Genomic DNA, 12,546 nt, shown 5'->3' with positions numbered 1-12,546 from the left:
GGGAGTCCGAGAAGGCGTAGTCACTGGCCACTGGTTTTACCGGCTTCCTCCAGGTGCCTTTTGGGGTTCTCTGAGCCCATGAATACAATACTTACTTTGGTCTGTAAGTCCGGAGCAAGAGGAATTGTGAAACTCTAATAGATAGTAGAAGGCCGTTTAAGCAGGAGCCCGGATAGCTCAGTCGGTAGAGCATCAGACTTTTAATCTGAGGGTCCAGGGTTCAAGTCCCTGTTCGGGCGGGTCGTGTTTTCTTTTTTCTTCCCCCTCCAGCGGTACATTACAAGACAGTCTGTGCTTTTGAATACATTAATATTTGTATTCTTTTGAACAAAACAGAGGAAGAGTAAGACAAATATTGTTACTTTGTTTTTAAAAGGAAGTAATATTACGGGCGTCAGGGTTTTATTCACAGGTAGAATGAATGACAGCATAGGGAAAGCAGAGATGATTTAAACATACGCAAGCCATACGTGCGAATTTAAATTTTCTAGTAGCCACGTTAAAGAGTACAAAGCAACAAGTGAAATTAATTTTAGTTGTATTTTATTTAACCCAATGTATCCTAAATCTTATTTTATCAATCAATATTTTTAATTAATGAAATTTTAAGGATCTTTTTCTACTAAATCATCTATTAAGATGTATATTTTATACTTACAGCACATTTAAATTAATATTTCAGGTGGGCAATAGCGGTATGCACACTATCTGGCAACTACTTTTATTTTGTTTCGTCTTCTGAGCGGAAGAGTAGAGGAAAACGCGCAGAAGAAATTCAGTAATATATACACTCTCAGAAGATGTTATTAGGAGGTGGGTTCCATGGTGTAATGGTTAGCACTCTGGACTCTGAATCCAGCGATCCGAGTTCAAATCTCGGTGGAACCTTACACTTTTTTCCCCTTTATTCAATACCAATGTGTTCTATTGTATTATTCGTTAGTTTCGTATATGATATTCTCATGTTCCGAGGAATCGTTTGAATTTTTCAGACTAGATAATTCGAGCCTCTAGCACACTGTCAAGAGAACATACAGTACTAAATACATAGCAGGTTGCACTCATTTTGACAGATAAGAATGTTATTTGAGGACATGTTACAGTGAAGATGAGTTATGAAGATACGAGGTTACTTTGCCAGTTTCCATCAGGTCTTGGTTTGGGGCTGAGATGCAGATCTAGGCTTTGTCTAGAATACCAGAGAGAGAAGACGGTGAGACTGCTACCAGGAGTTCTCATAAAATGGAGCGATGTCCCCAAACGGGCTTTGATGAGGGTGCATTGACAACGAGAAAAACTGTGGTCTGGCAGCGGTGGGATTCGAACCCACGCCTCCGAAGAGACTGGAGCCTAAATCCAGCGCCTTAGACCGCTCGGCCACGCTACCTGCGTGGAAAAGCTTTCTCCAGGCAGTCCTCCTAAGAGACTAGCAGACAGAAGTGAGGCTATAGATGGTTGTATTGAATTGGTTGGTCTTTGGGAGCCATTGAGATTCCTCCGACCGCGGAGCAGCGGATGGTAAAACATATAGACCAGAGGAAACAGACACACAGAAATTTGCAAACAAAACAAGTTTATTTTGATGGGTGGGGCCACATCTGGGAGTGGGGTGAGCCTGGACTGGAAGCATCCCCCAAGCGGGCAGCCGGAGCTCTGTACTCGCTCGCTCATTCATATTCAGTTGCTCTCTCCCTGTTTCTTCCACCCTTGCATGCCCGCACTCCCACCTGGTTCTCGAGCTTTGCACACGCTACCTCTCCCAGGCAGACCTCTGAAGTCCAAACCACGCGCGCCTGTCACGCCCCGCCCAATTCCCTCTCATCCCTCCCCTCCCCCCGCCCCTTTCCCATTCTAGTACCCGTAAGCCGTCAGACGCCGCTGCCCACCAGGTGGCTCTGTGGCGCAATGGATAGCGCATTGGACTTCTAGTGATGAGAGAGCGATTCAAAGGTTGTGGGTTCGAATCCCACCAGAGTCGGTTTTATTTCTTTTTCTCTTATCCTTTCCTCTTTATCTGGCTTTTTCTCAAAGGTTCCCATCCATTCTCCCCCTACCCTATCTATGTTTTCCATCTGGTTGCAGTTCCGACCTCAGCCTCCACTCTGCTCTCTTCTTTACTTACCTGTCTGCCCCGGAGCTTGGGCGAAGGAGAGCAGGACTGGGGGGCGGAAGACAGAAGGTGAGGGAAAGTGGGCGTGGACGCCGAGATAAAGGCAGGCCCCTGGCTCGGGGACACACCGGGATTTAATAACCACTTTATTCCATGCACTAGGGACTCGGGAAGGGGCTGGGGCTGGGCCGGGAGCAGAGGGTACAATCCTAGACACAAGGTGGGCAGGGAGAAGGGACAGGAACCAGAGAAATATATATTTATATAGATACTCTAATATAGACCACATCTCACCCGCGCGCTGCGCCCGCGCGCCCCGCCGCCCTCCCCAACACCTCCTCACCCCGACGCCCGGGTCCCTCTGCTGCCCTCGGGCTGGAGTCTCTACCTCCCTCCCCCAGCCCCTACCCCCAGCCCCCCCCAAAGCTCAGGGCCAAGGTCTCCAGAAAGCGGGCGGCGGGAGCGGCGGGGCTTTGGGCGCCCCGTCTTGTCTGTGAGACGGCGGCAGTAGTCCAGTGAGAGGGGCCGGTGCGCCGGAATCCCCGGCGCGGGGGGAGCAGGGGGACGGGGACCATGCGCAGCGCGGGCTAGGGGGGCCCTGGTGCACTGGGGGGCGCTGGTGCAGCGCGGGGCCAGGCGCCGGGGCGGCGGGGTCCAGCGGTGGGCGCGGCGCCTGGGGCCTCGGATCTACCGGTTCCGGCCGGGGCAGCTTGGGGCGCAGGTAGCCGTGCAGCGCGGAGAAGAGCTGGGCGCGGGCGGCTGGGCTGGCGTCGTGCGCGAAGGCCGCCAGGCGAAGCAGGCACTCGCGGAAGCCGGACAGGTAGCAGCTGGCGAGCGCCTCGGCGTCCTGGGCTGGGGACCGGGGAACCCCTGGAGCCGCAGCAGCGGGTGCGGCCAGCGGAAGGACCCGCAGGCAGGGCAGGGGTCCCAGCCAGGGTGAGGGAAGGGGCAGGGCGCAGAGATACCGAGGCCGGACAGGCGCACAGAGACAGGAAGCCAGGTGGACAGACAGAGGGAGAAAATGAGGGAGACAGACAGACACGCGTGGGTGTTATTATTAACCTCGCCTCGGAGCACAGCCTGCCATTCCCCAAGCCCACCGTCCACCGCAGGGTCTGCCCCATCTACCCCTGCCCGGGCCCTGGTGAATCCCCCCTCCCTCCCGCCGCTGCCCCACCCCCGCGCTGTACCCGGGGGCTCCACCCGGCTTCGCTCCCTCAAGTAGCCCACGGCGAACTCCAGTATCTCTGCTTTCTCCAGCTTCGGGTTCCGGAGGTTCTACAGACGGGAGGGGAGGGCGCAGAGACAGAAAGGGGTGGGGAGAGAGGGGGAAAGTGGCAGGGGGAAGAAGGGAGGGGGAATGCAGGAGCTGGGGGTGCCCCCGGAACGCGTTTGTGTGCGGACCACAGAGTGCGCTACCGAATGAATGCGGAGTGGAGATGACCAAGAATAGTCCTGGCCCACCCTGAGACGAAACTGTCCAACCCAAGGGAATGAAGCCAACCCACAGTATGAGGAGGGGATTCGAACAGCAAACCTGGGAAATGAAATTAACCACCCTGCTGGCTGTCTTGGGGACTGTGGGGGAAAAGGAGAGGGAATTTACGGCCCCAAATTGACTGACCCTGGGAGGGAAATTTACAGAGCCGGGTATGAAACTTACAGACCCGAAGGGTGGCGATGAAGATCGCGTTCTGAGAACGAGATGGGGTCTGGGATGGGATTCCAAGGGTCAGGATGCCTTGGGGCCAGGGTCGCCAAAGCAGCATATGTCCCCACCCAAGTGGGAAGCCCTGAGACGCGAGGACGGGATGCTTGGGGGTCCAGTGATGGCGGAAGAACTGACCTGGTCCCGGGTCCGCTCCAGCAGCAGCAGCCTCAGCTCTTCCAGGCTGCGGTTGATGCGGTCCCGGCGCCGCTTCTCCACAAGCGGCTTCAGCATCTGCGACCAGCAAGAAAGGAAGAGCGGGCCGACCCCACCGAAACTCAGCACGGGGGCCGTCAGGATCCGGCCGCTGGGATAGTCCGGCCTCCTCCCCTTCCCTAAGATCCCAGAGAGTCTAGGGCCGGGCCCATTCGAACTCTGTCCACTCCCCCTCTAGGGTCAATTTCTGTTGCTCGCCTCCTCTCTCTCCTGGGTCTTCTGAATTCTGTCTGGTCCTTCCGTCTCCCCTCTCTATGTCTCTCCGTCTCCTCCTCTTTTCTCTCTACGTCTCCGACTCGTGCAGTCTTTCTCTGTCTCAGTGGAGAACTTTGGGGGCCCTCTTTGCGCCCAAACACGTGGGCCGCAAGATGCCGGGCAGAGTTGGCGGCCCTGAGTGTAGGAAGGGAGATACCCCGCGACCGCGCCTCCTCTTCTTCCTCTAACCCGTCTGTGCGGTCACCGTTCTCCGTTGGTTCTAAAATCTTCCACCAGTTCTCGGACCTTCTCTTATTTTGCCTTGGGCCAGCTCCGGCTCACAGCAGGCGTGGATCAAGTGCCTATCCTCTCCGCTTTTTTTTTTTTTTTCCCCAGCTGTCCTCCCTTAGCTCTGTGCTCCTCTTGCTTACTTTACTCAAACTCTGACCCCCTCCCATGCCCTCCAGGCTGCAGTGTGTCAACTGCCATTACCCATACCCGAGACCTCTGCGTCGGCCGCTCAGCCAGTTCCGGCTCTGACACTGACCCCTTCTCCATAGTTTGCAGCTTCCTCCCCAGTTCCTGGCTCCTCGGGTTCCCCATGAACCTTTCCTCTTTCCAGCCCAGCATCTCCAGCCACTTCCCTGACCCTCGGTCTCAGAGACACGGTCCTCTGACCGGCCCAGGGACCTCTGGTCCCTCCCCTCCCGCCTCTCACCTTGGGGCCATCCCTATTCTCTGCTCGATCCCGGGTGACCATCGCTCCTCCGGACCCTGATGTGGACCGAGTCCCTGCTTGCCTTGCGCCTTATATCTCGCAGACCCCAGAGTGGTGGTAGCGGGCAGGGGGTAGAACCCGGACCCGCCCCTTCGGCATCCGATCCCGCCCGCTCGACCCAGGGCACGAGGCGCCCGGAAAGGGGAGGAGCACAAGAAGGAGGGGAAGGAGTGGAACTGGCCTGGGAGTGTGGGAAATGAGGGGCCAGTGCAGCACCGGCTGGTTTAAGGACCATAAGGCTGTATAAAGAGGCGGGACCCAGCTGAGGGGAGAAGGTTATTAGTGGGAAAGGGAGTTTGAGTAGTTTGGGGACGGAACACGGGAGTGAAATTCAGAGTTTCCCCCATTCACTGTCTCAGTTTTCTTGGGAGGTCATTGTATCTCCACTAATCCTGAAATAAAAGTTAGCACCCCTAAGCCACCACGCTGGATCCTATACACCTTTCCCCAGAATTCACCTCCTACTTGGGATAGCATGCCACCTGAGTGTGCCAGCTGGATCCACCTAATTCAACTGGGACTTTGTCTGGAGGTGGGAGAGAAGCTTTTTTCGATCTGAGTCAGCCACATTCGATTCCCCCAACATCTACATGTCCATTGTGTGTACTGGGCACCGGTCTAGGCTGTGATTTTCATACTCAGATAAGCACTGGAGGCCTAACTTGTCCCTGCAGGATCTAGTGGGAAAGATGTGTTATCAACTAGCTATTTTAGAAGCACAGTGAAGTAGGTGCTGAGGGAAAGGGTCATCCTTAGAGATGGCTGGACTGAGGCGAAGGAAGCCTCAAGGAAGGGGAAGCAAGGCCTTGAAGTACAGATAGGAGGTGGAGAGATTTTTCCACCTAGAAGTATCTAATTCAAAACTAATTATTGGAGAGTCAGGCATATGGCTGCCAGGACACCTGAAACAAGTGTATTTGCATAGCTTGCTGCTGGGGACCCCTCCTGACTATAGGGGAGCAAAAAACAGGCAGTTTTCTTAAAGGGAACAAAAAAGGGGTCAACACCCACCTCAAACCAAAAGCCTGAGACTCTGAAGAATGATGCGTGAACACCTGGAGACATCAGGACAAAGTGCCTGAGAAGACAAAATCAGAGATTTAATGGGACAGCAAGAATGCCAGGGACAAGGACACAGAAAAACAGGGTTGCAGACCGAGCAAGAAGATAGCTGCGAAGTCACAGACGGATGGGGCTCCACCAAGCCCTCTCAGTGCCTGTCCAGAGCTTGCTTTTTTTTTTTTTTTTCAAGGAGCCTGCCTTGACAAAGTCCGAGCCAGAGAAACATAGACTTTGGGGAGGGCACGCCCATTTGGAATCAGTGAGCCTAGCATATCCCACCTCCCGTACCTGAGCCAAATGGGAGCACAGATGTGTGGCCGCAGAAGCCCCCATTGCCCCCCTCCTTGGGAACCTGGGCTCGGGTTGAGTTTTTCTCACCTGCACGCGAGGCTTGGGGCCCTGGGCAGTTCGCACCCGGGTGTGGGGCCGCCCCTGGCCATATGGGGCGACTTTATGGCCGGGTGACCGGATCCGGGCGGGAGGAAGGATGGCCTGGCGCTCCACCCACGTCTATTGGAGCCATTCCTTTGCGGAGTCCCTGGCCTGTAATATGTGCCTGGCTACGGGCCTCAATTCCCTCCATACTGAGGGAGAGCTAAGGAGGCATCTTTGCCGGTTGCATTGGTGGTTCAGTGGTAGAATTCTCGCCTGCCACGCGGGAGGCCCGGGTTCGATTCCCGGCCAATGCAATGCTAGTACTTGTTTTTCCTTTACCCAAAAATATCTTTTCTAATGTATCTGAGAAGCATCTTTGTTTATGATTTCTACCAAACATTAATATTAATACTTTTTTTTTTAACTCCATCGCAGACTTTTAGGCTCCGGATCGAAACCTGATTTCCGAACGTCCTCACACTCCCATCCTCCCAGCCTGTGGTTCCTCTGTCCACACCCCTCCTTCCGCCCCCTCTGCCCGCACCTCCGCAGGCGTGATCCTGAGAAAGGACCAGGAGCTCGGATCCCTACCCCGGGAGTCCTCTCAGCCCTCCGCGGGGGAGGGGCGCGGTCCTCCCGCCCCGCAAGCTCTAAGGCCCTTGCTCTTTTTTCCTTTCTCTTCCTCTCTCGCTCTCTCTTATTTCCTGTTTTCTGAAGCGCTCATTCTATATACACGGTCTTGGCCTTGTTTGTCTCGCCGTCTTTCTGCGTCTCCGCGTTCCTCTCGGCGTCTCTATCTCTGTTATCTTTCACGTTCTTTTCAGGACGTATAGCAACTTCAGCGCTGGGTCGCTGGGTCTTTGGTGGTCTCGGCATCTCAGGCTCCAGGTCTCTCCAGCCTCTGCGTCTCTCACCAGGTTTACGTCTTGGCCTCTGGGATCGTCTCTTCAGGTCTCTGTCGCCTCCCGGCCTTCTGCGCTCCCACGCTCGGGCCATCCCCTGGGAAGCTCGCTCACACCTCCAGATTCCTGCCACCTCTCCGCTCGCCCCTTCCAGGCTGCTTTGATCCCGCACGCGTCGTGCCGGCGGGCGGCCGGGCTCCCGCCAGCTGCCGCGGCCACTTGTGAGCAGGGGCGGGGCAGCCCGGGCTCCCAGGCTCGCGCCGCTGGTTTTCCGCGGTCTTCCGGCGCGCTCGGCCTCCCTCGGCGCCCCTCCTCCCGGCACAGTCTCTCTAGCTGCTGCCCAGGCTGCTGTGGGCCCGCGTCTCTGGTTCGCTAAAGCTGGGTCTGGGTCTTGTCTGTCTCCGTGCCTCTGTCTGGAACCCGCCCTGGGTCTGTGTCTCTGTCTCTGGTTCCTGCCTCCTGCCTCTTCCAGCCTGTCTGCTTCATCTGGGCTAGGCTCGGGGTCCTTTTTCCTCGTCTCTGGATTGTGTCAGCGACTGGGAATGCTCTCTTCTCAAACCTAAGCCATGACAGTGGCCCCCTAGAAGGATACTATACAGCCATCTGGGCATCTGTACGTCTGTGTGCGCAGCCACTATACTGAACCACTAAGCCGCTGTTTATGGAAGGCCTCCTGTGCACCAAGCGTTGTTAGGTATTGAGGGTACAATGGGTCTCTGCTCTCCTGACACTTACATTATAGTGGGGGGAGGGGAGACAGAAAATAACTAAGAAAGAGAAAGTAATATAAGATGATTATAAGGGTGGGGGCAAGGGGCAACCAAACATGGTAATGACTTGAGAGTGAAGGGCTACTTTACTCTGGGTAGTCAGAGACAGACTCTGTGAGGAGATGATATTGAGCCAAGCACAGCTCATGAGTACAGACAAAAAGAAGAACAAGTGCAAAGGCTCTAAGGCAGAAACAGGTTTTGGTGGTGAGAGCTTAGAGAGAGAGTGCCAGGATACCTGGGACCAACAATTTGGAGTGTGGCAGAGATCAGAACGGAGAGGCAGGCAGAGCCCAATCACAGAGCCTTAGAGGCTGTGGAAGGAGTTTAGATTTTAGTCTAAGTGCAATGGGAAGCAAGTGGCGGGTTTTAATCAGGAAAATTATATTCATTGATTTATGTTTTAAAAGATCACTTTGGCTGCTATGTAGAGAATGGAAGCAGGGAGGTAAGACAAGATGGTGGCTAGTACTGAAGTGGTGGTCTTGGAGAGAGAAAGTAAATGGGTTACTTCTGAGTTTTTGGCTTAAATAGCTGAGTGGATGGTGGTGCCTTTTACTGAGATGGGAAACACAGGGGGAGGGGGAAGGAAAAGATCTGGGGAGAGAAATCAAGCATTATACATTAAGCCCGGTTAGTTGAAACCCACTCAGACATCCAAGTGGAGGCTACAGGTAGGCCAGGGATATACGAGTTGGGGGATCAGAGCTGGAGGGTAAACATGGAGATGGGTGGCTTAAATGCAATAAGACTGGAGCACCTAGGGAAAGAGTGTGGAGAGAGAAAAGAAGAGGCCTGGAGCATCCCAACACTTAGAGGTCAAGCTGAGGAGGAAGACTTACCAAAGGCGCGTCAAGTTATCAGAGAAGTAACAGAAAAGCCAAGGAGGGAGCAGCCAGGAGCACAAGAAAGAGATAAGGTTGCAACAGCGTGCTTGATGCTGGTGGGAATAACCAAGAGGTGGGGGAGGGTAGACCTCAGTACCAGGTGCAGAAATTGGCCTCAGGTGGTAGGGAAGACTCCTCACCCACAGGGAGATAGGGGAGACAGAGACTGTGGGTTAGTTAGGGTGTGGGAAGAATGAGGCAGTTTCCCTCTGGTTGCTCCCATTTTCTTTAAGAAGAATGAACCAAGCTCATTGCTGGAGGGGAGAGAGTTTCCAGGTGATCTGAGGAGAAAGAAGGTGTGAAATGTTCATTTTGGAGAGAAGGAAAACAAACCTTCTAGGATAGAATAGAATTTCTAGGCATGTTGAGGGTCCATTTGAGATGTGGGATCATAAATTACAATTTCGGAGGTGAATTCACCGTGAAGCTAATGAAATTCACACTTCAGGACCCCTCACTTCCGCAGGCTCCTGTGAGGATCCTAGCAACGTACTCACATGGCCATACGGTTCTGTAAAATTTGCAAAAATAACATATTTTTAACTGCAAATGGTGAAGACCACTGTCTCCTTTCACTCTGACTTCCCCTCTTTCCCCCTTTCCCCCTGATGTTGGAGTGGCTGTGGGCATCTGGGGATATGTTAATGGTAATATGGTTACTGTGGTTTCCAGTCACTTCCACATATAGTTAAGTTACCCAGCCATCCTGGTGTGGCAATAGCTTCCAGAAAACTCCTGTGACCGTCACTAGGCTTTGTGCCATGAAGGTGCAAAGCCAGAGGGCACATGTGTGATGAATGCATCCAGTGGCTCTTGTCACTCTAAGTGTGTGGATGGTAGAGGAGAAACGAGATTTGAAATACAGAGAGCCAGTAGCCAGTCTGTGGAGAGTATTTCAGAGGTATGCAGGCAATTAATTAATACCAGTAAGTTATTTTTCTGGACTTTGTGACCTTTGTGGCATCTGTCAGCTTTTTCAATTTGTAAGTTGTTTTGATCTTGTTTCATTCTAAACATTACTTTTTGTGCCTAATTTTATATTATTTTCTTTAAACACCCGCCCCCCCCAAAACGATTATATACACTTCATTCAGTCTCCCAAAACCTGAGACCAGTTGGCCTGATTGGATGATTTTCTCCAACTCTCGCTCCTGTGGAGATGTGTCTGTGAGGGAGGCCCTCATGTCCTCTGCCAGGGTTTCTGAGGGTATGGGATGGGGGGGTCTCTGTGTGGATGGCACCCTCTGTCAGCGTGGACCTGTGTATGCATCCGTTTGTGGTTGTGTCTGTGTACGTAGTATGTGTATGGGTGTCTGGGCCTCCAGCCTCTTCACGGCTGCCTCTGGGCTTGGGGGAGGGGAGTGCGTGTCCCCCACACGCTGGGGCCCTAGGGAGGCGGGCAAGGACCTGGGACAGCACAGCTGGCCTGGTGGCCTGCTTCCCCTCCCCCGCTGTGCCATCTCCCCAGGCCTGGGTTCCAAGGCTCAGCTCCTCCCTCTTTGTTCTTCAAAGAGAAGGCTGGCTTCCTGGGACCCCCTGGGTCCTGGGTAGGGGGAGTTCCTGGAGGGTTGGGACCTGGGGGCTGGGGGTTGGGAAGTGGGAGGCCCAGGCCCCTAGGCCAAGGGAAGAATCAGGATAGAAGACCTGTATAGAGCCAGGAACAAAGACAATAATCGCTGCCCTTCTGGGGCCGGTGTTCTTGTCGGGGAAACAGTTAAATGACTACTACTCAAAATGTATCCTTTGTCAGTTGGTGTACGTGCTGTGGAGAAAAGTGAAGCAAGGAAGGGTGAAGAGTGGGAGTTGTAACTTCAGATAGTGTGACCAGGGAGGGACCCCACTGAGAAGGGGAAATTTAAGAGGTGGGGGACGAGCACTCCAGACAGAGGGACCGACTGGCAGGACGGCCTTGGAGGACAACCTGCCAGGCTTGTCAGAGGGACAGAGAGCAGCAAGGGGAGAGTAGGCTTGGCTGGAGTGGAGGTGGCAAGTACAGGAGTTGTAGGAGGTGAGATCAAAGTGACAAAGGGAGAGGCTGACTGTGTAGAACTTTCTAGGCCATTGCAAGGACTTTGTCATTTCTGAGTGTAATGTGAAGCCTTTAGAGGACTTTTCCCCACTAGCTTTTTTGTTTTGTTTTGAGAACTTTTAATTTTTGTATAATTTCATACTTTCAGAAAAGTTACAAGACTAGTACAAGGAACTCCTGTATACTCTTTTCCGAGGTCTGTTAACTGTTTACATTGCTCCATTTGCTTTATCATTTCTGTCCAAATATAATAGATACAAAATGTTTGTTTTCTGAATCATTTGGTGGTGAACTGAAAACTCCAGGCCCTTTGCCTGTAGTTACTCAATGTGTTTTCTGAGAACAAAGACATCTGTAACATAATAGTACATAATAGTACAACTATCAATGTTAAGATATTAAAATTAATACTATCGTTTAATGCCAGTCCATATTTAAATTTGCTCAAGTGTCTCTGATGTCCTTTATAGCTCTTTTTTCCCAGTCTAGGATCCAGTACAGGATCCCACACTGCATTTAGTTGTTATGTCTCTTCAGCTTCATTTAATCTGGAAGATTCTTGATCTTCACAGTTTCAGAGTTCAGGATGGTTACTTTGTAAATGTCCTTCATTTTGGTTTTTCAGATGCTTCTCCACGTTTAGATTCAAGTTACTCATGTTGTGTATTTTTGGTGGGGAGATCACCACAAATCATGTCAGAAGACACACGTCACTTTGTCCCAATACTGGGATATTGACTTTGATCACGAGGTTAAAATGGTGTTCCCCAGTTTTCTCCACCATAAAGTTATCATTTCCCCCTTCGTAGTATTTAATATGTAATTTGTGGGAAGATATTTCAATAGCTCTTCACCACTTGTACCTTATCAAAAGTTCACCCACTAGTTTAACATCCATTGATGATTTCTAACTCCCGCACTCTTGTATTTTTTAGTTGGGTAAGAGTTTTCTCTTTTCCTCCCATTTAATTATTTATGCTGATATGAATTTGGATTCTTACTTGATTCAGTACATTAAAATTCATTCACTGTCATCGTTTTAATGCTTAGCTTGTCCCAGATTTAGTCAATGTGGGCCCCTTTAGCATTTTTTTCTCTTTCTTCTTTTTGTTCTCTTTTCTTGTGGTTTGATGACTGTAGAGTTACATTGGTTTGTGGTTACCATGAGGTTTTGGTATAGAAATAAATATAGATACAGATATATAAATTATACACACACACACACACACACACATACATATATACAAGATTGTTTTAAGTTTCTGATCTCTTAATTTCAAATGCATTTTAGATACCCTGCATTTGTACCCTTCTCCCTTCACTGTTACTTTTCTTGTTTCTAGTTGTGGCCCTTTCTTTTTTTTAACCTAGAGAAGTTCCTTTAACATTTGTTGTAAAGCTGGTTTGGTGGTGCTGAATTCTTTTAGCTTTTGTTTATCTGTGAAACTTTTGATCACTCCATCAAATCTGAATGACAGTCTTGCTAGATAGAGTATTCTTGGTTGTTTTTCCCT

The 12,546-nt window shown here is 51.6% G+C and overlaps 1 protein-coding gene, 1 long non-coding RNA gene and 5 other non-coding genes across 9 annotated transcripts in view; 5 read left to right on the top strand and 2 right to left on the bottom strand.

Annotated features, from left to right (window-relative positions):
• LOC116279645 (uncharacterized) overlaps positions 1 to 12,546 on the top strand; it is a 42,233-nt gene that overhangs the window by 19,969 nt on the left and 9,718 nt on the right. The gene's annotated exons all lie outside the window — the stretch shown is intronic.
• On the top strand, positions 167 to 239 carry TRNAK-UUU (transfer RNA lysine (anticodon UUU)). The gene has a single exon. It is a non-coding gene; the product is annotated as a tRNA-Lys (tRNA).
• On the top strand, positions 817 to 888 carry TRNAQ-CUG (transfer RNA glutamine (anticodon CUG)). Its single transcript has one exon. It is a non-coding gene; the product is annotated as a tRNA-Gln (tRNA).
• On the bottom strand, positions 1,306 to 1,387 carry TRNAL-UAG (transfer RNA leucine (anticodon UAG)). The gene has a single exon. It is a non-coding gene; the product is annotated as a tRNA-Leu (tRNA).
• Positions 1,892 to 1,978, top strand: TRNAR-UCU (transfer RNA arginine (anticodon UCU)). Its single transcript is given in 2 exon segments — positions 1,892 to 1,928; positions 1,943 to 1,978. It is a non-coding gene; the product is annotated as a tRNA-Arg (tRNA).
• On the bottom strand, positions 1,944 to 6,966 carry HES7 (hes family bHLH transcription factor 7). Of its 2 annotated transcripts, XM_072940007.1 has the most exons (5): positions 6,448 to 6,966; positions 6,019 to 6,085; positions 3,957 to 4,052; positions 3,301 to 3,388; positions 2,538 to 2,980 (listed from the first exon to the last, which is right to left on the bottom strand). In XM_072940007.1, the coding sequence occupies exons 1-5, from the start codon at positions 6,507 to 6,509 to the stop codon at positions 2,538 to 2,540; spliced, it is 756 nt and encodes a 251-aa protein (XP_072796108.1). In that variant the 5' UTR covers positions 6,510 to 6,966. The 2 variants fall into 2 exon arrangements, with proteins under 2 accessions (XP_072796109.1, XP_072796108.1); XM_072940008.1 differs by lacking the exons at positions 6,019 to 6,085; positions 6,448 to 6,966 and adding an exon at positions 4,948 to 5,113 and having other exon boundaries at positions 1,944 to 2,980.
• On the top strand, positions 6,688 to 6,758 carry TRNAG-GCC (transfer RNA glycine (anticodon GCC)). Its single transcript has one exon. It is a non-coding gene; the product is annotated as a tRNA-Gly (tRNA).

The sequence above is a fragment of the Vicugna pacos genome, chromosome 16 (assembly GCF_048564905.1).
Source record: "Vicugna pacos chromosome 16, VicPac4, whole genome shotgun sequence".
NCBI classification, from domain to species: domain Eukaryota; kingdom Metazoa; phylum Chordata; class Mammalia; order Artiodactyla; family Camelidae; genus Vicugna; species Vicugna pacos.
The sequence above is the reverse complement of the archived record's forward strand: the minus strand, read 5'-3'. Positions and strand labels throughout refer to the sequence as shown.